This window comes from Monodon monoceros, unplaced genomic scaffold, assembly GCF_005190385.1.
Source record: "Monodon monoceros isolate NGI ecotype Baffin Bay Population unplaced genomic scaffold, NGI_Narwhal_1 Super_Scaffold_15, whole genome shotgun sequence".
NCBI lineage: Eukaryota > Metazoa > Chordata > Mammalia > Artiodactyla > Monodontidae > Monodon > Monodon monoceros.
In genome coordinates this window covers 39,384,948-39,408,908 of record NW_021703771.1, presented here as the reverse complement: position 1 = coordinate 39,408,908, position 23,961 = coordinate 39,384,948, and the positions used below count along the sequence as shown (strand labels likewise).

Genomic DNA, 23,961 nt, shown 5'->3' with positions numbered 1-23,961 from the left:
AGCTCTCTCTTCAGGCCCTTGAAGGACTCAGGCATTGGACGATGGTTTTGATGCTGATGCTGATGATGACGACGATGACGGTGAATGTAAAGGCGCTTTCATTCATTCGGCACACATTAGAGACCTGAAAGCCGGCTTCAGCGTCCAGAAAGGAGAAAAGACTAAATTGATTAAGGTGTCAGTGAGCCACTAATAGGATATAAAACTTCCATAACTGCAGAGGACAACGCCGCTACTGCCCTCTGCCCCCCACTCACCTCAAACACCAGACCTGCCAGGACTCCGTTGGCGGCGCCTCCGGGGACCTCAGGCTCTGCTCCACCCCGTCCCGCCCCCGGGCGCCTCCGCGCGCCACGTGGTCCGGCGTCCGCGCAGGCGGGTCCCGGCGCCGGCGCTTCCGTGTTGGCTGCGGCGACGGCGGCGGCGCAGGGGCAGAAGCCGCGCGGCCCGGAGACGGCAGAGGCTGGCCGGGCGGAGCTGGGGGCCTGGGCGGGCCCGGCGTGGGTGCGCCCGCCAGGCCCCGTGTGCGCCACCCGCGATTTGGACTCTGCCGGGCGTCCGGAGAGGTAGGTCCGCCACTGGCCATCCGTCGGTGGCGCGGCACCGCAGCCGTGTCGACCCCTCCCCAGCCGGCAGCTCCCGGGCCCGACCCAAGAGGTCCAGGGTCGGAGGTAGGGACCTCCCCCGCGGCCCGCTCCCAGCTCGGCGGGCTCCGGGGAATCGCGCGCCCTCAGCTCCCCGCACCGTCGGGCGCCAGCCTGGGCGGTCCGCGCCGCCTTTCCAGAGGGAGGCCGGATACTTCATTGCAGCTACCCCAATTCACTTTGTTTTTCTTCGCTCTTTCTATTTTTGTGTCACAGACAAAATGGCTAATAATATGTAAAATCGACGACACTGTAGTTCTCATTCTTCTGTTTGTGCAACTATGGAAAGTTAGTGCAGGGAAGGACTTTAGAGATGGTTGAGCCCAATTCCTTCATTTTACAGAGCAGAAAACAGACCCTGAGAGGTCACGTGGATGTCGGAAGTTCACCCAGCTGGGTAATGGTACAATAGGAGTGAGAACCCAAAGCTAAGTTTTTAAATAGTCTTTTAAAAGTGGTAAATGATGAAATTTAGCCAACAAAGTGAAGTGACTAGTAGGTTCCATTGGGCTGGGATTAATCTTGTTAGAGAATGCCTCCTCCTTTTTAAACATTATTTTCTTATTTCAGGTTTAATCCTTCTTGGGCTTCTAAAGAAAATGGCAGAAACATCATCAGAGCCTTCTGGGCAGCTGGTTGTACACTCAGACACTCACAGTGACACCATCCTGGCCAGTTTCGAGGATCAGAGGAAGAAAGGCTTCCTCTGTGACATTACTTTAATCGTGGAGAATGTGCATTTCCGGGCCCACAAAGCCTTACTTGCTGCCAGTAGTGAATACTTCTCAATGATGTTTGCTGAAGAGGGGGAGATTGGCCAGTCCATTTATATGCTGGAAGGCATGGTTGCCGACACGTTTAGTATCCTGCTGGAATTTATCTACACGGGTTGTCTCCAGGCCAGTGAGAAAAGTACAGAACAAATCCTGGCTACTGCCCAGTTCTTAAAAGTCTATGACCTGGTAAAGGCTTACACAGACTTTCAAAATAATCATAGCTCCCCAAAGCCACTGACTTTGAACACAGCTGGCGCTCCAGTGGTTGTTATTTCTAATAAGAAAAATGATCATCCAAAGCGGAAACGGGGAAGACCAAGAAAAGTCAACAGTATGCAGGAGGGGAAATCAGAACTGGCTGCAGAGGAAGAAATACAGCTGAGGGTGAACAATTCAGTTCAGAATAGACAAAACTTTGTGGTTAAAGAGGGAGACGATGGTGTACTGAATGAACAGATTCCAGCAGAAGAATTGGAAGAATCTGAGCCGGCTTGTGAGCCAGGTAGAGGGGAGGAAATGCCAGCTGAAAAAGATGAGAACTGTGATCCCAAGATCCAGGATGGGCAGGACAACCAGAATCGGTGCAGCAAGCGGAGGATTCGGAGGTCCGTCAAACTGAAAGATTATAAACTAGTTGGGGATGAAGACGACCAGGGTTCAGCCAAGAGGGTCTGTGGAAGGAGGAAGCGCCCCAGTGGCCCCGAGGCCCGTTGTAAAGACTGTGGCAAAGTGTTTAAGTATAATCACTTTTTAGCAATCCACCAGAGAAGCCACACGGGTAATTACTCTTTCACAGCTTACTGGAATATGTTTTGGAGAAGTAACAATAATAACAGCTTTCATTTATTGTGCAATGTCTATGTGATGGGCATTGTAATAAAGTATACATGTTATTGCATTGAATTCTCACAACAGTCCTGTGAGACAGTTAATATTGTGCAGATGCAAAGACTTAAGTCTAGAAAGCTGAAGGTAACTTGCCCAGGGCATCCATGTAGTGACAGGTGGGAATTGAACCCAAGGAACCTGATTCCAAAACCTCTCTACTTATTTGAAGTTGTTGGTTCAAGGCTTGAATGTCCAGGAATCAAGCTGTAGCCAAAGTTAATATGCTTTATGATTCTTGAAGATTCCTCATCTTGACCATAGCTGTGTTTTTGCCCAGATATGTCTGGACAGCTCTGTCACTCAGCCACCTAGCTGTAAATGCCTTTTCCTTTTTGGTCCCTCTAGCCCCGTACTGGCCAATAGCTCTTTTGTGAGTATGGAAATGTTCTATATCTATGCTGTCCATTTTGGTGGCCACTAGCCACTTGTGTATTTTGAGCACTTGACATGTGGTGAGTGTGACTAAAGAACTGAATATTTTATTTTATTTTATTTTATTTATTTATTTTTTGCGGTACGCGGGCCTCTCACTGTTGTGGCCTCTCCTGTTGCGGAGCACAGGCTCCGGACGCGCAGGCTCAGTGGCCATGGCTCACGGGCCCAGCTGCTCCGCGGCATGTGGGATCTTCCCGGACCGGGGCACGAACCCGCGTCCCTGCATCGGCAGGCGGACTCTCAACCACTGCGCCACCAGGGAAGCCCCTGAATATTTTATTTTAATTAATTTGAATAGCCACCATTCAGATGGTGGCTAGGCTGACAGTGCAGCCCTAGCCAGAAATCCCTCCTCCTTTGAGCTCTCTCTTAACGTACCTAACTCACTCTGCTTTGGGTCAGGCTGTAGTTATATACCTGTAATCTACCCCTCAACCTAATTGTAAGCATAAGTATAGGGTCTGGTACTTAAAACCTGTCATCCAGCAGCCTGCTGTCTTATGACCTGGCAGCATCCAGCAGTGTGGTTCTCAACCTGGCTGCATGTTTTAGTCTCCAAGGGAGCTTCTAAAACTACCAGGGCCTGGGTCCCAGCCCCAGAGCTTCTGATTTCATTGCCTGGAGTGTTGGTGTTTTTAAAAGCTCCCTGGAGATTTTAAGTACAGATAGACTGAGACCCTGAATTTTGGTTCTTTGAACACAATAGACACTTGAGAAATATTTGTTGAACTGTGACAGAGGCTAGTTTAAGGAGTTAAATAGTGCTACAAGATTCATTAAGGAAAACAGCATGTAGCATCTTCCCTTTTCCCAGTGGTTTCTGCAATTTTGCACTGAATCACTTTAGTATGGGTCTCTTTTCTTCCATTTGAGTGGTTACCAGTAGATCCATACAGTCTGGAAAACCACCTTTTAGTTCCAGAAAAATTTCATGAATTATTTCATAGACGGTTCCCCTCTGTTTACTCTGCTCTCTCTTTCTGGAACTCCTCCCATTTGGATGTTGAACCTCCTGGACTCATCCTCTAATTTTCTTATCTTTTGTCTCCTATTTTCCATCACTTTCTGCTCTACTTTTTGGGAGATTTCCACTTTATCTTTCAACTTTTATTGTTTTTCTATTTCTACTCTTATTTTTTTTTACTTCTAGGAGCTCTTTTGTTCTCTAAATTCTTTTTTTGTTTGTTTTTAGTGAGCCTGTTAATAACAACATTTACTTATTTGTTAATTTTTAATGCTTTCTTCACTCTGGGCAGTCTGTTTTCTGCAAGCTGCTTTTTCTCTTATCCGTTTTGGTGTCTATTTCTACTACTAAAGACCTTCCTTGACTGTCTGGTGATTTTTTTTTAATCATGTTTAATTACATGCAAGAATGGTTTGCTAAAAGATTTTTTTTTTATCATGTTTAATTACATGCAAGAATGGTTTGCTAAAAGCTACTGGCAACTCTGCAGATGTAGACAGGGCCTGTAGGCATCTTGCTGATACCCCGCATCACATTTTCAGCTCTCTTACTGCCGGCCCTTCGCATTCCAGGAGAAGATGCTCCACCTCCCACCTGGGGGCTGTGGGCCTGGCTGCCAGCGTCTAGCGCAGGAGGGGGCAGAAGGCTGGGGGGAGTCTCATCCCAGCTGTGAACTTTGACTTGCTCTCCCTGTGGTAGTGGCTCCACTGCGCTAGGAGACCTCTAACCCTGAGACCCCTAGTCCAGAGATCCTTCATCCGATTTACCCTCTTCAGAGAACAGTCTCCATCTTCTGCTGGGGAGAGGGTCAGTCTCCTGGTTACATGGAGTAGGAGACTGGACCTGGGGGGCCTAACTACCTTTGAAACGGACTGTCATTTATCCTCCCTCACCCCTATTTTCAGAGATAACAGGTGCCACCAATTCCTGACCTTGTGGAGGCTCTGTCTTAAATTAGGTCGTGTGTATCTCAGCGCTCCTCACCGCTGGTGTAGGACTCGTCTAGCTCCATCTTGCAAAATGTTATTGCTGATGTTGTCTCTCCTGTTCACTGTTGTTTTAATTTGGGAGGGGACAGAAGGATGTGCAGATTCTTGCTTACATCATGTTTCTGGGGCTCTTATTCCAGGGGAGCGACCTTTCAAATGTAATGAGTGTGGAAAAGGCTTTGCCCAGAAGCACTCGCTGCAGGTCCACACCCGGATGCACACAGGCGAGCGGCCGTACACCTGCACCGTGTGCAGCAAGGCTCTCACCACCAAGCACTCACTGCTGGAGCACATGAGCCTGCACTCAGGTAGCGGGCTTGTGCCGGGGAGCCGGCCGCCACCAGGTCCCCGTTCCTGGGGTGGGCGTTACCGTGATCTAAATGGTCTTTTCTCAGCCTCGTATCATTCCCCACATGATACCGCTGAAGGACAGAATTGTGCATCTGTCAGAGTGTAGTTTAGAGTTCTGCGCAGCATTGAGCCTTAAACTCGGGTTTATAAACTGGCTGCCGGGGGTGCAGTGTGCAGTCATGACTTGTTTAAGCACCAGAGTTTAGAATTATTTTACTTTGGATGCCTTTGGGGGGGAACCTGAATTCTCCAGTTCTGCCCCGGTCTCCATCACTCCCTGTTGCCTTACACGCTTTTGCACATTTATGTTACTGTGGTAGACTCTGAAGGCATTTGGGTTTGTAGACAAGTCACTTGTGTTATTTGTAGAAAATGGGGATCTGGGCCCACTGTGATACTTACCTTATTAGTGAGCATTCCAGTTCTTTATAGTTTTTTGCGTGTTTTGTTTGGCAGGACAGAAGTCTTTTACATGTGATCAGTGTGGAAAATATTTCAGCCAGAAAAGACAACTAAAGAGCCATTACCGAGTTCATACAGGTACAATACAGTGAGAGAAAATTTGGATTGGCTGGGGGAGAAACACAAATACAAATTATTTCCGAAACAGTAGGTTCATGTTGTAGAAGATAAATGAGTTTTTAGGGAAATAGTTCTTAAAAAGCAATCTAAATTAGGTGTCCTTGGGTTACTCTCTGCTACCTTGTGATTTATATTAAATTTTTATATTGCAGTTTCGGTGCCACACACAGAAACGCTGCAAAATTGGTATTGTTCAAGGCACCAGTTGACTAAGAGGGCACCAGTCGATTAGCTGTTAGTGGTGCCTGGACAGAGGTGTCACCACCCCCTAGCCATCAGTCCAGGCTTTCTGCAGCCTGACTCCACCTATTGTGCTTTTTTCTTTCCTGCCAACTGATAATAAATGGAGGGGGGATTAGGAGCATCATTTGAGATCGGTTGGCCACAGTGACACCAGTGCGTTGAGGGAAAAAGGAGATAACACTTAGGGAGACAGGAAGGGTCCCACCTCTGTTGGGGAAGCAGTGAGTCGAGATGCCTAGGAAACTATTAACTGTTACCAAATTTAATTTAAAAATTGTTGTGTTATTAAAGCACCATATTTAAAGTGACTATTTTTCAGGGAAGTGCTTTAACACAAATCACTGAAGAAATGCAGGGACAGCATATATGCACTGACACTTTTTTTATTGTTGCGACAAGGCCACTCGTTACCGGAATGTAACCACTGCCACCGCAAATTCATGGATGTGTCTCAGCTAAAGAAACATCTGCGGACACACACAGGTAAAAGTCCATCTCACCCTGTCTTTCTAGTGTGCTTTATGTTTTTAGGGGAGCGAGAAATGAAGTACTGGGAGTCCCCTCCTCAGACTGTGTTTTTGTAAATTGTGTGGGAATTTTATAAGTAGGTCACGTAAAAAGCCTAGGCAGAATGCTGTCACACAACCCTGTGGGGACATCACATGTCTGTAGGTTAGCAAAATGGAGCGTACTTACTGAGCATTGTTCGTAAATGAAACCTCATCTAATACCACAAAATAGTACAAGTCTGAATCAGGTTGCGTGTTTAAATTTTAATTTACCTCAGCATTGAAGATTATCAAGGTAAACTTTTTAGAAAATGAAGCAGACACTAAGGCAGCACAGGCACTGAGGATTTTTCCACTTTCTCTCCTAGAACCAGTACTTATAACTTAAGTATCACCACCTCCAGAAAAATCCGCTTCCAGGTTGAAGAGGAGGCAGGATCAATTAGGGCAGGTCAAATTCTTTCATTTAAGATCAGAAAAGTGAAAATGTGGGCCTTTTAGAACTTTGGGTAAGAAGCATTTCTTAAAAAGAAACATTTCTTAAAAAGAAGCCTGTTAGTTTTTCTAAGAAAAGCTTCCTATTCTAGATTGATAGTTTAATGAGTCTGTTAAATTGTCTACCAACATTATATATCAGATTGCTTTTTGTTGCTTTGGACATTTTTTTGAAAACACAATTTTTCTCAAAGTCATTTACTCTTAAATATCTCATAAGGTATGAGTTTTATGAAAATGGATCTCTATACAGTCTTTCTACAGACATCATTAACAGGTTCTGTGAAATTTAGTTCATCCACTTAACACATATTTACTGAACAGTACCAGGCACTGGGTACCAGGCACTGTTGTGGGCCCTGAGGATACAGCACTGCCTGAGATGGACAGAGCCCCTGCTCTTGAGGGGTTAACATTCAAACAGGAGACAAAGAACAAGCGAGTGAGTAACCTGTTAGGTGGGGATAAGTGCTCTGAAGGACGAAACGTAGGGGCAGGAGGCAGGAGGGGGAGCTGCCCTTTGACGCGGGGGCGTGTCTGGGAAGGCCTTGCTGATGAGGTGCCATCTTAGATGGAGATCTGCATGCTGTGGGGAGTGAGTGAGCCGTCGTGTCTACCCTGGAGAAGAGCGTCCTAGGCAGAGGAGACCGAGGTGCAGAGTGGTGCCGGGGCAGAGCCGGGGCGGTGGGAGTAGGAGTGTGTAGTGTGGGTGGACATCAGAGGCTGCTGGAGCCCGTGTGACGGGTTCCCGGCCTGGCTGTGTGCTTCGACCCCCTGAGAAGCTTTTAAAAAGACAAAGCCTGGTCCCACCCCCAGAGATTCTGATCGAAGTGACTGGGGATGAGGCCTTGGAATTGGCATTTTTAAAAGCTCCCCAGGTTTTTCTAGTGTGCGCTTACGCCTAAGAACTTCTGAAGGCACAGTAAAGACTTTGGATTTTATTCTGAATGGGATGGCTTTACTGCGAGGAGTGACATGATGTAACAGAGAATTTTTTTTTTTTTTTTTTTAACAGAGAATTTTAATAGGATCACAGCGGCCGGGGGGCCCATGTGGGGTGAGGCAGGGGCGGAGGTGCCCGTAGGGGTGAGGCAGGGGCGGAGGCGCCCGTAGGAGGGTGGAAAGACCCATTAGGAGGCGGTGCTGGACAGGGGCTTGGCGCAGGGCTTGGTGCAGGGCGGCAGTGGTGGGGAGGCGGCGAGTGGCCCAGCGCCAGATGTATTCTGAAGGAAGACTCCCGTGATGGGCCCGTGATTGGATATGGGGGTGAGCGGAGGGGAGGCGGAAGCAGCCAGAAGGGTGAGAACCCGGGGAAGACGGAGGGACAAATGGAGAGTTAGACTTTAGACACATGGGGCGTGAGACGTCTGTTTGGCACCCAGGTGCACGAGCGGAGGAGACGGCTGGGTATCTGTGCCCGAGCTCAGGGGGCACCGCGAGCAGCAGTCGAGATTCCCGTGCTTACACAGGGGCCTGTAGGCAGCGTGTGGGGCTGTGAAGAGAACCCCCACGGGAGGGCGGAGGTGGAGGAGAGCCGAGCTGTCTCGGTTACGTGGCACAGTGCCCGGGGTGAGACGTTTCATCTTCTGAGCGTAAGGTGTCAGTGAGGCTTCTGGTCTTTCTGAGGAGAACCAGGCCTGAACTGGGGGTGAAAGCAGCACGAGTCCTCTCTCCAGGATCCCAGCAAACTCTGCTCCACCCGCTACCCTGAGGAGCAGAAGAGAGAAGTGGAGGATGCGATGGGTGGGAGAGGAGATGACAGGGACTCTGTAAAGTGGTTTGTCTGACTGAGAGATAAGAGGTCAAACCCGTCAAAAGATTGGGCTCTTGGAAGCAGAGACTGTGACCCTTCTGTCCTTAGCCTGGAGAATATGCACAGTATTGGTGTTGAAAAGAGTTGGGGTGCCGCTTGCCTGCTCCCCGGGCAGAGAGGAAGGTTTGGGAGAGGCTGCTTGGCAGAGCTGGCGCTCAGCCTCCACGGACAGTGGTGAGGACAGCTGCCAGCAGGGCAGGCGGGTCCTGCCGAGAGGGCCACACCCATGGGAAAACCAAGACTCTCTTCTCTTAGCTCTTTAAGTGCAAACTCTCTCTGGGTTAGATATCCTTTGCCAAGCACAAAAAAATCAGAGATAAACAAGAGGTGCTTTCTTCCCTAGAGGGCATGTTCAGTGGCGGGGGTGGGGGATGGGGGGACGGATGCAACTTGAAAGGGAAGCAAGATGACAGGCAGTGCCAACGAGGTCGCTGCAGCTCAGTTCTTTCCCTATACCTGGAGCTGGTCAGGCTTTCAGGAACTGAGCCAAGCCATGCCAAGCAAAGGAGTGATAAACCATAGAGTGTGTTCACTTAACAAAGGAGCTGCACCTCTCTGTTGTCTGCAGTACCACCTTCCTGACATCACTGTACCTGCAAACCAAATTAGTGATCCCAAGATTGCTTGGTGAGCTGGGGGCAAGTTCAGAGAATTAGCCCAGGTCATGGAGAAGCCTGGTGCATGGCCTCTGACCGCAGTAGAGTCCCAGCCCTCCAGTGTCCCTGTCCCTTGTGTGGTGTTAGGTAAACACTGATCCTCCCCTGTGGGCTCCCACTACTCCCAGGTAGATCCCCTGCCTGTGACACAGTTAATTGAGCCACAGCTTTCATTCATTCACAGCCTCATTTTGTTGGATTGGATTTGAAACTTCCTAAATCTCAGCCATGTTTTCAGACTATCCTTTAACGTTGCTCATCCCCAACTTTGAGAGACGTGGGGGTCCCTCACTGTAACATACCCTTCTAGAGTTTACATGTGATCTAGTAAGAACCTCAGTACAGCGTGATACGAGCCCCAGTAGAGGTGTGAACATAGGGACAGAAGTGTTTCACTTTCCCTAGGAAGGTCTGGGAAAGCGTCCCAGAGGAAGGACCTGAGTCTTGAAGCCAGAGTAAGTGCTAGACAGACAGAGGAAGCTGGAAGAGGTGTTTCCAGACAGGAACAGGATGCGTGGGGTTGACGATGTGAGAGGCCGGCATCCGAGGGCCGTAGTGAGGAATTCCACGGTGAACAGCTAGAGTGAGATTGCTGACAAGGGGCAGGCCCCTGGTGAAGCAGGGGGTGGTCTTTGGGCAGAGAGGAGGCATATTTTGGTTCGTGCATTGAAAAGGACTCAGGCAGCCCCAGGAGGATGGTCAGAGAGGGAAAGTCCTGGGGATGAGCCAGTTACCAGGCTCTGGGGAAGAAAGATGAAGGCCTTCAAGTCAAGAGAGTGGACAGAAGAGATGTACTTACGAGATTTTTAGTCTGGGAAAAAAAGAGTCACTGCATATGTGATGAAGTGTTAATAGCCCAAATATGGGAACATGAGTGCCCAGGAGAAAACTGGGCAGGGGGACCTGAAAGGCATATCACAGAAAAAGACATAGGAATGGCCAGTAGACGTCTGAAACGATGTTAACTGCATTAATTGTCAGGGAAAAAGAAATGTGCATTTCTTTTGGCCCATTAGATTGACAAATATGTGAGGAAGTGGGCATCTTTAAGTTCTGTTGATGGGAAAGGAATTTGGGAACTTCCTGGAAAGAACTTTGGCAATGTGAATCAAAAGGTAAGCTGTCCAGTTGGGAAAAGATGTTTGCATAAGGATGTTCAACATAAGCAGGATTGTTTATAATGTTACAGGCTTAAAAGTGACCTAAATGTCCCTCAGTAAGGGATTAGTTAGGTAAATTTTGGACAAGATACATAGTGGAACACAAAACACCATTTTAAAATGTCTGTTTGTTTATTTTTAACCATTTTTTTTAAGATGAATTTTCCATTCCCGTTTGACGTTACAGACCAGCATGCACTGGCCGAACTCATGGTGTACATAGTATATCACCTGTGTGTGTGCACAGAGACGCCTGTAAAGGTTTCATCACAGTGTGAGGTGGCAATCTACAGGGGAATTCTGAGTGTTTTATGTACACTTTGTGCTTTTCAGTATTATTTGAGTCTTCTACAGTGAACGTTGTTGATTTTTGAAGAAAACGAAAGCAGCTGTTTGAGGAATTTAAATGTACAGAACTAGATGGCCAGTCGAATGTGCACTCGGAGCAGACTGGACTGTCGGGCCTGGCTGGGTCAGGGGCTGGATGCTGCTGCGTTAACCAAGATGGTCACGTGGGTTTTAGCCAATGGGGTAGGAAACCCGGCCATGCTACCCAACAAGCCCGCAGGAGTCGGTACCCTCTGGAGCTGGGATGGGGATTCACAGGTCGTCAGAGTGGGGTGGGATGAGTGGCATGCACAGCTGAGGAGAGGGTCTGGAAGGAAAACTTCTGAGTTACTTAAATATTTCTGTCAGCATCCCCCTGGGTGAAACCTGCACTCGTGTCTCTGCCCTGTCCTTTCATTGCCATTGTCTGATCCTCCTGTAACCAACTCCCTTCTGACCCCGCTGCCACCCAGGCCCTGTCACCTCACCTTTTCTCTTTCCTCTCTGTCTGCTTCCTGCACCTCCTGGTCCAGGCCTTGGCACTGTGGCTTAGACTGTTACACAGATTCCTACAGCCGCCCCTACCCACCGTCCCCACATATATTTTCTTAGTACTTTGTCCTGTCTGTCTTCTGCTAAAAACGTCCAGAAGTTCCACGGGTCCACTGCCTGGAATTTACGGCTCTTCGTGGCCTGGCCTCACCTTTTAGGTCCCACGCTCGTCAGAGTGAATCCTCATCCCTCTTTGTCCTCCCTGTGGCCATTTCTGACACCTGCTGTTTGGTCATTCTGCTTATCCTAGTACCTGAATGGGGCCTCTCTCCAGTCCAGCCAGCTCCTGCCTCGTCCTCACACATCCTGTCCACAGAATTGTTGATACCACTCATTTGAGTGTTTAGTCAGCTGCAGCCCTGCCGCTGTACTTGATTACCACATGTATCTTTTTGAGGCTGTGATCCTGTCTTTTGTTTCCTTTTTGTTTCTCAGCTCCGTGCTTTGTTGAGGGTCCGCCCATCCTTGTAGAGCTGAGGCAAAGGAAGAAGGAATGTGTCGGTGAACCGGAGGCAGTGGAGCCGTGTAACCGTTACCAGAACAAGTTAGGAACCAGAGGAGTAGGAAGACTTTCCCCAGATTCACGTTGGCTAGGAAAATTTGCCTTCTTACTGTGCTCGAGGATGTTTCTGGAAAGAGTTTCCAGTATTGAAAACATTTGCCAACAAAATTCCTGAGGTGTTGCAACCCCAGATGGAATTGAATGATAATGTGAACGTTGTTGTATGTGCTCCCCACACAGAACTTTACAGTGACAGGCGGACAGAGCAGGTACTCAGTCTTGGAATTGGGAGAGGGAGAAAAACCGAGATCAGAATAGAACGCAGCTCTGGTTGGAAAGCTGTGGAAAGAATGACAGTGGCCTGGTTTTAACCTTTGGAGTGGTAAGAGTTACTGCTGCAAAGACGCAGACTCACCCAAATTGTCACAAGTGTCCTCTGCCTAGACTGAACTTGGGGAAACATCTCACCTGAATTTTCTAGTAGATGGCTGTGAAAGGGAAGCTACCTGACCATCCCCCACTTCACTCATCCCTTGTTATATAGTTAAGTGGGATTTTTCTTTTTTCTTTTTCTTCTTTTTTTTTCAAATTCATAGTTCCCTTGCCTGCGTTAGGATCACTTAGTTGCATTTCTGGAGGGCATGGCAGTCTGTCATTGTATGTGCAGTGTATAAACTATCGCTAAATAAATGCTGTTGAAGCCTTATTAAAATTGTCAGGGACTTCCCTGGTGGCTCAGTGGTTAAGAATCCGCCTGCCAGTGCAGGGGACACGGGTTCGATCCCTGGTCCAGGAAGATCCCACATGCCGCGGAGCAACTAAGCCCGTTTGCCACAACTACTGAGCCTGCGCTCTAGAGCCTGCGAGCCACAACTACTGAGGCCGTGCGCCTAGAGCCCGTGTTCCACAACAAGAGAAGCCACCGCAATGAGAGGTCCACGCACCGCAATGAAAAGTAGGCCCCTCTCGCCGCAACTAGAAAAAGCCTGTGTGCAATAACGAAGACTCAATGCGGCCATAAATAAATAAATAGATAGATAAATAAATTTATTTCTTAAAAAAAAAAAAATGCCAGACCCCACTAGGCGTGTGGAACAGTCACGACATCTTACGTGGGCCTCAGTTCCCACTCTGTGAAATTCATTTACTCAACAAGGATTTCTGGAACAGTGTGCGGGGCCCAGTTCTAGGCACTGGGGTCCTAGGAGTAGGCAGACTCACAGATCATCCTACATAAGACTGGGAGAGATAGGTATAATAAATAACATACGGTATATAAGGCAGCGATAGCATTGTGGGAAAACTGACTTGGGAAGTGGACCAAGACATGCTGGGGCAGTGCTTTGGGTGGTGATAAAGCCTCACTGGTAATGTGACACTTGAGCAGAGACTTGAAGGCAGTGTGGAGAGTGAACCACACTGGGAGACCCTGGGGGAGACATGCCAGGGAGAGGGAGGGGATGATGAGTGCGAGGGCCCTGAGCGTGGCTTGCTTGGGGTGTGGTGTTCAGGGCCTCTCCAGGGGCTGTGTGATGAGCAGGGGAGAGTACCTGGTGAGGTTAGGTGGGTTTGGGGTGAGGAGTGGCAGTAGGTGGACAGATCTGTCAGAGCTGTGATTCCTTGTAGGCCCAGGGCTTTGGCTCTTATCTCTGGATGGGATGGGGAGCCATTCGAGCACTTGCAGCAGAGCGTGGTAGGATCTGACTGTGTAAAGGGTCACTCCAGTTGCCTCGTTCATTGTGGACGACGGGGAAGCAGAGCAGAAGTGGGCAAACTCACAAGGAGGCTGCTGCAGGGAGGTGATGGCGGCCTGGGCCAGGGGTGGGTGGCAGTGGAGGTGGTGAGAAGTGTTTAGGTTCTGGATACACTGGGAAGGTAGATATAAATGTGAATAATCCACAAGTCACCCTGGTACTCAGGGGCCCTTCGGAAGGTCAAGCAGTAAAGTGTGGGAGTGTAAGTTACCTAAGGGTGGCCTGTACAGGAGCGAATGTGTGTCCTTCGTAGAATCACTTACCCCCTTGTTTCAGTGTTTAAGTGTTTGAGGGAAAGAACCGTACCCACTTTCTCTGTATCCTCCTGGCACCTAGGACACAGTACTCAGGTACGTAGTAGGTGCTCGCTAAGTGCTTCATTCATTCACTCATGCTTATTGAGGGTTCAAGTGGTATTGCCTTTGTTCTTTTTTATATTGTGAAACTGTGGGGTGGTTTTTGCTTTTTGTTTTATTTTGGATGTATATTTCTGAATGCTTTCCCCTTTTTTAGGTGAGAAGCCATTTACTTGTGAAATCTGTGGCAAATCTTTCACAGCAAAGAGTTCTCTTCAGACCCACATCAGGATCCATCGGTAAAGTTTTGCAGATCCTTTTCTCACATGGAATCCTCATCCAACCCTGGTGTTCAGTAGGGTGACATACATTCCCTATATAGTCCTTTTCCCCAAATTATTACTCTAGTAGAATTTCCTGGGCAGTTTATTATTTTGTTTTATCTTTTCAATAAAGAAATTCCTCACTTAGGCCAGATCAGGAAAACTGATTCTGGCCAGCAAAAGTTTGCGTTATTGATGTCATTTCTTAAATTTTGATTTATCTTCAGTCAAAACTAAATATTTAATATTTTCTGAAAAAATTATTTGTTCACACAACTTATTTCCGGATTTGATTTAGTAGTTCTTCTAACACAGATAATTAGGGGCTACTCAAATTTTTAATATTGAAATTAATCATATATATTTATTTGGCTTCTAGAATCTAAAAATTGGCTGTGAGAGCTAAAAACAAAAAAGAACTTGGTGTGTAATTTATTACTATTTACCTTCTTATCTGAAATACACACTGTGGAATCATCAAGTTTTATCATATCTGACCCAGCATCACAGCCCCATCTACCACCTGTCCTCAAACACCCCTCCCTGCCATTCTTTTTTTTTTTCTTAAGATTAGAAACTGAAGTCCATGGCAGGCGTGACTTGGTCCAAGTACTTAAGTTAGTAAGAGAACCCATGACTTATGCTTCCCAGTCAGGTTGATTTTCCCCTCTTCTTGACTGTTTCTCCCTAAATGATCAGGAAGTGATAAATAGATCTTCCTGTTTTTAAAATGAAATGTATACTTTCTCGTAGAGGAGAAAAGCCATATTCCTGTACCGTGTGTGGCAAATCCTTCTCTGACTCGAGTGCCAAGAGGAGACACTGCATTCTGCACACGGGCAAAAAGCCTTTCTCCTGCCCTGAGTGTAACTTACAGTTTGCTCGCTTAGACAACTTGAAGGCTCACTTAAAAATTCATAGCAAAGAGAAACATGCGTCCGATGCCAGCAGCGTTTCCGGCAATAATAATGCTGAAGAGGTCAGGAATATTCTTCAGCTGCAGCCCTATCAACTCTCTACCTCCGGAGAGCAGGAAATTCAGCTTCTTGTAACTGATTCTGTACATAACATCAATTTCATGCCTGGTCCTAGCCAAGGAATCAGCATCGTCACTGCAGAGAGTTCCCAGAACATGACGGCAGACCAGGCTGCTAACCTCACCCTGCTCACGCAGCAGCCAGAGCAACTGCAGAACTTAATTCTTTCAGCTCAACAGGAGCAAACAGAACACATTCAAAGCCTCAATATGATTGAAAGCCAGATGGAACCCTCACAAACCGAGCCAGTGCACGTCATCACACTTTCCAAGGAAACTCTGGAACATCTTCACGCCCATCAAGAGCAAACAGGGGAGCTCCATTTAGCAAGTGCTTCAGATCCAGCTCAGCACCTACAGCTGACACAGGAGCCTGCTCCGCCACCACCCGCCCACCAGGTGCCCCAGTCCACGCCGCTCAGCCAGGAGCAGAGCTGACCCGAACACGTGCCTGGCTGCTCCGTCGGCCTCTTCTCCGTCAGCCCGCTGTGACTGGATTGTGTGCTTGAAGTCAGGCTTTCTGCAACGCTCACTTAAGATTCTTACAGAGATGTGGTAGCTCACTGAGCCAGCCGATAGCGTCCATCCAAGAGGCAAGATGTGTATATTGTGTCTTATATCTAATACTGATTTGGATTTAGCATTTCAATATTGATGAATGGTTTTCATTTTCATTTACTACATCTCTTAAAGACTTGTGTAACTTTTCTTTGGGGGCATTGCATTAAACTCTTCTGTGAGTATTAAATGTTCACAGCCATAGTCATGGTCTTGCTGACCTTTCCAGTTATATTTTTTTATTTTTTAGAATGAAGAAAATCATATGTTGTATTGGGTACAATGGTTCGTTGTCCCTTCCCCCTTAGGCAACACAATTGCCACTACAAGACAAGTTGGGGCCGAATATGACAGATTACAACTTTGGGGACTCCGTCCTTTTAATAACTTCCAATCCCCTAAGACAGAGTAATTTCTCAAGGTTTAATCTCTGTGTGGTACAGTGGGCTCATCATGTCGTGTTTAAGATAGAGTCAAAGACAACATGACCTAAATGTCTATTTTAACTCAACATTCACAAAACAAGAAAGCCAAAAGAATAGGATTATTTTTTTAAATTCTAAACTCGACTTTTCTGAGAAACATAGATTTACATGTTTTTTAAAAGCAGGTTGTTAAAAATTTAATTTAAAAGGCTAATTAAAGTATGAAATTGGATCAAGATATTCACCCCAAATAAATTCTGAATTTTTGTCAGCTTTGATATTTGATCTCCATGGTGAAGTTAAAGCTTTCTTAATTATCCTGGAATATAAAATTCAGTGTAACTTATGTTAAGTATACTCTACTGGAATCTAATTGATCTCTGAAAATGTTGATCTATGTATTGTGTCTGATAACTTTTTAGATAGGAACTTATAATCTATTTTTATTGCAAAGTAGATTAAATCTCACAAAATAGACACATAATTTTTAAAAGTAAATTCCCCTAATCTTAAAAATAATTTTGAGCCTCAGAGACTTAGTAGCCAGCGTGTGTCTGTAGTTGTGTGATTTTAAATAATCGTCAGAAGATTAAATTATGTTTGGGTTACGTTTTTTCCAGCTCAGCCTATTTTATTGAATACGCTGACCACTTTCTCTCAAGTAAACTGGTAGAAGATTTTTGAGAAAAGGTGGGCACTAGTGTATGTTAATTAACATAATGCTGGTGGAGAGTAGGGGTAATCACCCCTAAAATTAACAGGATCTTCATGTCAGTCACTCTTTGTTTTAGAGATCTTTGATTTCCACCTGAGTCAAATAAGTGTTGGGAGGTTAAAGTAATATAGAATTGTTAAGGTTTGAGAGAAGATGAAAGCAGTTTTCTAACATATCTAGCAAAGTATATTTTATTGTATATAAGTCAGAAATTCATAAATGATTTATCTTATATGTGTCAACCAAGGTATGTTAAATTAGGCCCGACTAGAGATATAATTTTTACAAATACACTTATGCCCTAAATATTATTTCAGGTTCTTGACTTCAGTCATTTAAACTATTTACCTTAACCTTATTGTTGAAGTGCAGTGTTTTTACCAGCTTTTCAAAGCCTACTGGCCCACATTTTCTCCAGGAGATGTACAGTATTAAAGCAGATAAATGCTTAACTACTCACTCTGGGTAGCTGGATGATTATTCAGGAAGTATGGTCATATGACTATTTACAAGTCAAGTTTAACTAGCTTTATGACAGTCTGCCTCTGCGCTTAGATAAATGTAATGTGAGCCACAGGTGTAATTTAAAATTTTCTAGTAGCCACGTTAAAAACATAAAAAGAAAGTTAGATTAATTTTAATAAAATCGCTTATTTAATCCAACATGTGCCAAATATTTCAACATGTAAATATTCAATATTAAAATATAATAATACTTGACATTGATTTTTTTCATACTACATCTTCAAAATCTGGTGTGTATTTTACATTTACTGCACACTCAGTTTGGACGCTGATGTTCATGGGACACACTTGATCTGTTTTTAGGATTTATACAATTTACAGTTGAAAACCTAGATTCACATATTCAAGTAGTTTCAGACATATTTTTTCCCCAATAACTGAAACAAGTATCAGTTTTAAAATTTATATTAGAATTAATTAAAAATAAAACCTAGTTCCTCAGTCACACTAGCCACATTGTGAGCACTTGGTAGCCACAGGTGGCTAGTGGCTCCTGTGGCACAGGCCTACCCATCTCTAGCGTGAGAGCCAGTCTCAGCCATGAAAATCTCTTCTGGAAGAGTTCTGGGTTATCTGACCAGCTGTGAAAGGGAAGTGAGAAAAGGATAGCTTTATAAATCAAGCCTCTCTTCTGTGTCCCAAATACACATTCTGCCCCTTTGAAGGAAATCCTCAATTTTATGGTTTCATTGGTTTTTTTGTTTGTTTTGGCCACACCGTGCTGCATGCGGGATCTTAGTTCCCCGACGAGGGATCAAACCTGTGCTCCCTGCATTGGGAGTATGGAGTCTCAACCGCCAGGGTGGCATCCTCAATTTTAAAGTTCAGTGACTGCACCCAAAGGAAATGACACGTATGTAAAAATGTTTCTATTGTGTCTGAGAAATTGCTGGCTAATTTTTTCACAACTTATTTTGTACTAAGCTTGCACAATTTAAATACTTGTTTTAATAAGTGCAGACATACAAATTGTACTTCTTGGGGATTAGTAGAATATTATGCTTTCAGACTGCTGAAACGACCTTGTCACTTTTGCAGGTGAATCTCTGGTTTTCTGTCAGTAGAGGGCTAGCCTTGGGAAGACTTGAGCTCTTGCCATCAAAATGAGCTGTTGTTCTTGTGCTTGGCCCTCTGTTTCTCGAAACTCCTCTTTCTACCTCTCCTCTGTGTATTTTTCTGCATTTGGTTCTTGTGTTGTAAACGTGAGCAACCGGTTAAACGATGCTGAGGAATGTGAGAGTCTCATTATAGATGCTTACACCTAGGTTTTCATAAATTGGAATAATAACAATATCTGGCACATATTGAGTCTTTACTGTAGGCCAGGAGGAAAGCCAGGTGTGTTAGGTCTGTATCTTAGGGCTTCTGAAACCTTTTCCATATCGTGGTGCACAAAAAAGACTTATCCAGTACCTTTCAGTTAGAGGACTCCAGGCACTGCTGGCCATGACCGGCATATTAGTTTGCTAGGTAGGGCTGCTATAACGAATACGACAGACTGGGTGGCCTACACGACAGAGATTTATTTTCTCACAATTCCGGAGGCTGAAAGTCTGAGATCAAGGTGTTGGCAGGATTGGTTTCTTCTGAGGCCTCCCATCCATCTTTTCCTCCCTGTGTCTTCACATGGGCTTCCTCTGTGTTTGTCCTAATTTCCTTATAAGGACACCACTCATACTGGATTAGGGCTCACCCCGGTGACCGCATTTTCACTTAGTTACCTCTTTAAAGGCACTACCTCCAAACAGTCATATTCTGAGGTACTGGGGGTTAGGACATCAACGTGAATTTGGTATGGGGGACACAGTTCAGCCAGTAACAACGGCAGCTGGAGTGAGGCGGGAAGCAGTGTCTGGGACACACCTGTAACCCATTTGCAGCACAATCATATTTTACTTAATTCTCATGACATTCCTACGAGGTAATATTATTATGCCTATTTTATGGATGAGAACACTGAGGCCCCAACAGATGAAGTCCATTGCCTGAGGTCACACAGTAAGTGGCAGAGCCGGAACTGGGGCACAGGGGTGGCTGCTTCCACCAGATGGGCTTAATACCATCAGCCTTTTAAAACTTTAAGCTGGGTTTCTCTTTACATATGATCTGCTTTATGTAATAGAACCTTTTTGACTAAAATTGAGGGTCTGTGTCTGAAATTTTAGCATACAATCATAAACTTTTTACATAGAACAATAATAGTAAAAGTTACAATCTTTCTACAGAAATGCAGTAACTACCATATTAATAATACTTAGGTCAGTATTTTACTACTATTCATTTAAAGCTTAATTGAAATTTACCAATTGGCTGTAAGTTACTACTAAAGCAAAAATGCTTTAACTAACCTGAACTTCTGTTTGAACTTTTTTTAAACTTCTGATTGAGGATATTTTATATTTTGGGCAGATTTACTTTAGTTTCTTTCTTTTTTTTTTTTTTTTTTTTTGCGGTACGCTGGCCTCTCACTGTTGTGGCCTCTCCCGTTGCGGAGCACAGGCTCTGGACGCGCAGGCTCAGCGGCTATGGCTCACGGGCCCAGCCGCTCCACGGCATGTGGGATCTTCCCGGACCGGGGCACGGACCCATGTCCCCTGCATCGGCAGGCGGACTCTCAACCACTGCGCCACCAGGGAAGCCCGATTTACTTTATTTTTGTTACCCTTATAAGTACTCAGGTAAAATTTAATCCTCAGTTTCCAAAGTAAATAAGCCTAAACTCTCAAGAATTGAAAGAAAACACTTTGTCTTGTTTTTGTAAAGAGCAGGTTTGGAGGAATTACCTCTAAAAAAGAAAAAAAATCCCCCTTGCCTTTTGTAAACAGCAGGTATAAAGGAATGACCTCTAAAAGAAGCTGGAATGTCACTGCGATAGTTTATCTTGCTTTCAAATTCTTTACACATAATTAAGCAACAAACACTTAAGTTGACTGGACTATATGCACATATCAGCATTCTCACTGGAAATGTACCAGAGTAGGAAAGCTTTTAGGTAACAAGTTTAGGTAACATTAGCAAGAGATCTTAGCTTTTTTCTTTTTTAATGTAAGTGAAAAATACTACTGTATCCCTTTCTACTACTATGTAGAAAGGGAAAAATTTGAGCAGAGCTCAGGGAACTTCCCCGGTCTTAGAGCATAGATTTATTATTTATTTTGAATTAATATCCATAATATTCGATTTAAAATATGGATTTGAAGATTTTCCAAAAGAATAGTTTGGCTCTTGGTTTTAGTTCATTTGTATTTTATCCTTGTTAGATGAAAAGTTAAACTGAAGCGTCCTTAGGCTAAATTAGGGATATAAACAAGAATGTTTACATTTTAAAAATCTACCTCTCATAGATAATTCTAGTATGATTAAATGGCTTCTGAACAGATTTTCCTATAATCTTAATGTTTGAAGTATGAAAGTACTCTCATAACAAAAGTATGGGAAAGTAAACAGATCTTGAACATATTTGTATTTTTAACCTTTGTCGCTTGTGTTATCTCAGAGTCTGTGCAATCATCACACTTTGACTTCTGGGGAAGGTATTTGAATAAAAAGCGGCATATAGAGGATAAAGTTGCAGGGAAGGGTAAGAAAGAATGAGAAACTGAAATTTTCGATTCTCTCACTCTTAGCAGCCAAGAAAGAAGGCTGGGAGTCACTCTTGATGGGCCCCTCCTCACCCCCACTCCCAATCCGTCATCAAGTTATGTCAGTTTCATCTCAAACTATATTTTGAGTCCATCCACTTCTCAATCCCAAGTGCTACACCATCACCATATCCTCTTGCCTGGACTCCTGCCAAGGCCTGCCTTTCTTCACCTCCCGCACCCCTTTCTCTGCTGGAAATGGTGATCTATCTGGGCTTACCATTGCGCCCTTAGCATCAAGCAGAGTGCCTTGCTAAGTGCGTGGATATCATGTTATTAATGCAAACACGATCGTTATCTCTGCTCTGCTTACAATCCTACAGTTTCACACTGCACTCAGAATAAAATCCCCAACCCATTTTCCTCTTGGGTCCCTTCCCCATTCTCACTTCCAACCACACTGTCTTCCTGGCTGTTCCCCAAACATACCCAGCAACTTTCTGCCTTAGGCTTTAAGGCAGGCAGTTTCTCAGGCTTGAAAGGTTTCTGCCCCCTACTCTCTGTCTCACTAACGTCTGCACATCTGTCAGAATTCAGTTCAAGTGTTGCTTCCTCACCCTCTAATCCTCCCTGACCCTCTGATCTCAATCAAGCCACACTTTCATATCTGTCCACAGCACGCTACACTTTGGTCTCAGCTGATAATTATTTTTACATTAGGAGCTGTGTCTGCCTGGTTACACTGCAGCCATGGCTCCTGACCCAGGACCATGGCTGTGGTATTTGAACACGCTGACCTACAGGTGTAAAGTCATATATAGGGTGGCTTAGAACCGTCACCTGCAGTGCTAGGGATCTAGTTTCCGACTCCAGGCCCAGGAGATGAAAGGTTAGGAGGTGAAGTAAGGATGGCATTGCAGGAAGACAGAATATGATGTGGATTAGAGGAAAGGGATCCTGTTTTAATGGCTCAGGTTTTTGACCTAGGCCACTGCCGGAGTGATTATTTGCAAAAACATTAGAATGTGATTCTTTTTTTTTTTTTTTTAAGAAGATGGGGGTAGGAGCTTAATTTATTTATTTTTGCTGTGTTGGGTCTTCGTTTCTGTGCGAGGGCTTCCTCTAGTTGTGGCAAGCGGGGGCCACTCTTTCATCGCGGTGCGCAGGCCTCTCACTATCGCGGCCTCTCCTGTTGCGGGGCACAGGCTCCAGATGCGCAGGCTCAGTAGTTGTGGCTCACGGGCCTAGTTGCTCTGCACCATGTGGGATCCTCCCAGACCAAGGATCGAACCCGTGTCCCCTGCATTAGCAGGCAGACTCCCAACCACTGCGCCACCAGGGAAGCCCTAGAATGTGATTCTATTAAAACTAACTATTTGTGGAATTCCCTGGCAGTCCAGTGGTTAGGATTCGGCACTTCCACTGCCAAGGCCCTGGGTTCGATCCCTGGTCGGGGAACTAAGATCCCACAAGCTGTGCCGCATGACCAAAAAACCACAAACTGACTTTGCATGTATCAACCACTTATTTGACCCAATATGAATTAGCCAGTGTGTTTGTGCCAGTATTTTTAGTTTCATATACACATATAATGTGGATCATGACTCAATATTCTAATTAAGAAGAGAAACACTTGTAGATAAATAATAATTTATTCTTTTAGTTTTATTAGAGGTTTTTTTTTTTTTTGAAGAAAATCTAAATAGAACTTGTTTTGGGCCTTCTGGACTATACATTTCTTAGAGTCACCAACATTGAATAATAGGATTTTAGAATCAAAATGGGTTGATGAGGTTGAGTAATTAAACTCCCTCCGTTTAGATTTAAGACTGAAGCATGGTGGTTGGTGACTTTTCAAGGTTACGTAAATTTGTATGAAGCAAAGCTGGCATCTGGCCAGATCTTCTAGATTACAAACCAATATATTCCCCATTGATCTTTGCTCCACTGTGTATCTTTAATTAACATAAAGTGAAACTCCCAAGTCAGCCGTTTTTTAAGCACTGATGAAGTCATTATTGTTCTGTGATCTTTTTTAAAGACAAATTTTACCATCTGCCATTCAGAGAGCCACATAACCCTGTTTGGCTGAGACCACAAGTCACTGAGTCAAGGGCCCCTGCTGGGCCTCAGCTAATCCACTAAATCAGAGCAGCTGCTTACTTACCATCAGCTAATGAAAGGGAAATGGAGTGATTCTAAAAGCCTGGTAACCCATTCAGACTGGACTTTAGAACCCTTCTTACACTATGTGTTTAAATATAGGTGTGTCCGATATTTGGCAAATTGATTTCAAGCCAAATAACTAGTCATACTCAACTAGTCATACTCAAGAGCTAGAATGGGTCCAACTGGGAGGCTGTCCTAGTTTCCTGAGCCTGACCTGGCTGAATTCAGGCCTCTCCTGGCAGACAGCAGGCATTTCCCCTTCCCTGCCTGCTTCTCAGCTCAAGCTGGGAGCAGTATAAGTATACAGGTCTTGCTTGTTCTCAGAGGGTTTCCAGACAAAATGCAAAGTGAGAATAAAGAGAAGGGAAGAGCCATAGGGTAACCATTTTTTTTCTGTCCCTGGATCTCAAGGGGAGGACCCTCCCATTCATTCCTCTGTTTTGTTAGTGTTTATTATGTCACTTTCTCTAAACAAGAAACAGCTTCTTACGATGCCAGCCTTTCATTTGTCACATTGGATCAACACTGGTGTAGTGGAGTCCAGATAGACCTGGGTTCCATACCAGCTCTGCCACTTGCTGTGTAACTTTGTTGCGGGTCACAGAACCTCTGTGACCCTCGGTTTCCTTTTCAGTAAAGTGGGACTCATGTGATCACTGAGATTAAGGTAATATTCATGGTAGATGCTTAACA

The 23,961-nt window shown here is 45.1% G+C and overlaps 1 protein-coding gene across 6 annotated transcripts; it reads left to right on the top strand.

The window, feature by feature from the left end:
* The first annotated feature begins 389 nt into the window (after positions 1–389).
* Positions 390–17,899, top strand: ZBTB24 (zinc finger and BTB domain containing 24). Of its 6 annotated transcripts, none has more exons than XR_003793737.1 (7): positions 390–566; positions 1,215–2,198; positions 4,837–5,004; positions 5,509–5,587; positions 6,272–6,355; positions 14,154–14,235; positions 15,013–17,899. XR_003793737.1 is itself a non-coding variant. In XM_029224132.1 (7 exons), the coding sequence occupies exons 2-7, from the start codon at positions 1,244–1,246 to the stop codon at positions 15,731–15,733; spliced, it is 2,094 nt and encodes a 697-aa protein (XP_029079965.1). In that variant the 5' UTR covers positions 390–566; positions 1,215–1,243; the 3' UTR covers positions 15,734–17,899. The 6 variants fall into 6 exon arrangements, 4 of the variants coding, with proteins under 4 accessions (XP_029079965.1, XP_029079967.1, XP_029079966.1 ...); XM_029224132.1 differs by having other exon boundaries at positions 5,504–5,587; XR_003793738.1 differs by lacking the exons at positions 14,154–14,235; positions 15,013–17,899 and having other exon boundaries at positions 6,197–6,351.
* The last annotated feature ends 6,062 nt before the right edge of the window (positions 17,900–23,961 follow it).

Excerpts from the sequence above, each read along its gene's own strand:
- ZBTB24 (XM_029224132.1), top strand. The coding sequence starts at position 1,244 with ATGGCAGAAACATCATCAGAGCCTTCTGGGCAGCTGGTTGTACACTCA. Across the intron at positions 5,588-6,271 it reads CCATTACCGAGTTCATACAG|GCCACTCGTTACCGGAATGT; the intron begins GTACAATACAGT and ends TGTTGCGACAAG. Across the intron at positions 14,236-15,012 it reads ACCCACATCAGGATCCATCG|AGGAGAAAAGCCATATTCCT; the intron begins GTAAAGTTTTGC and ends ACTTTCTCGTAG.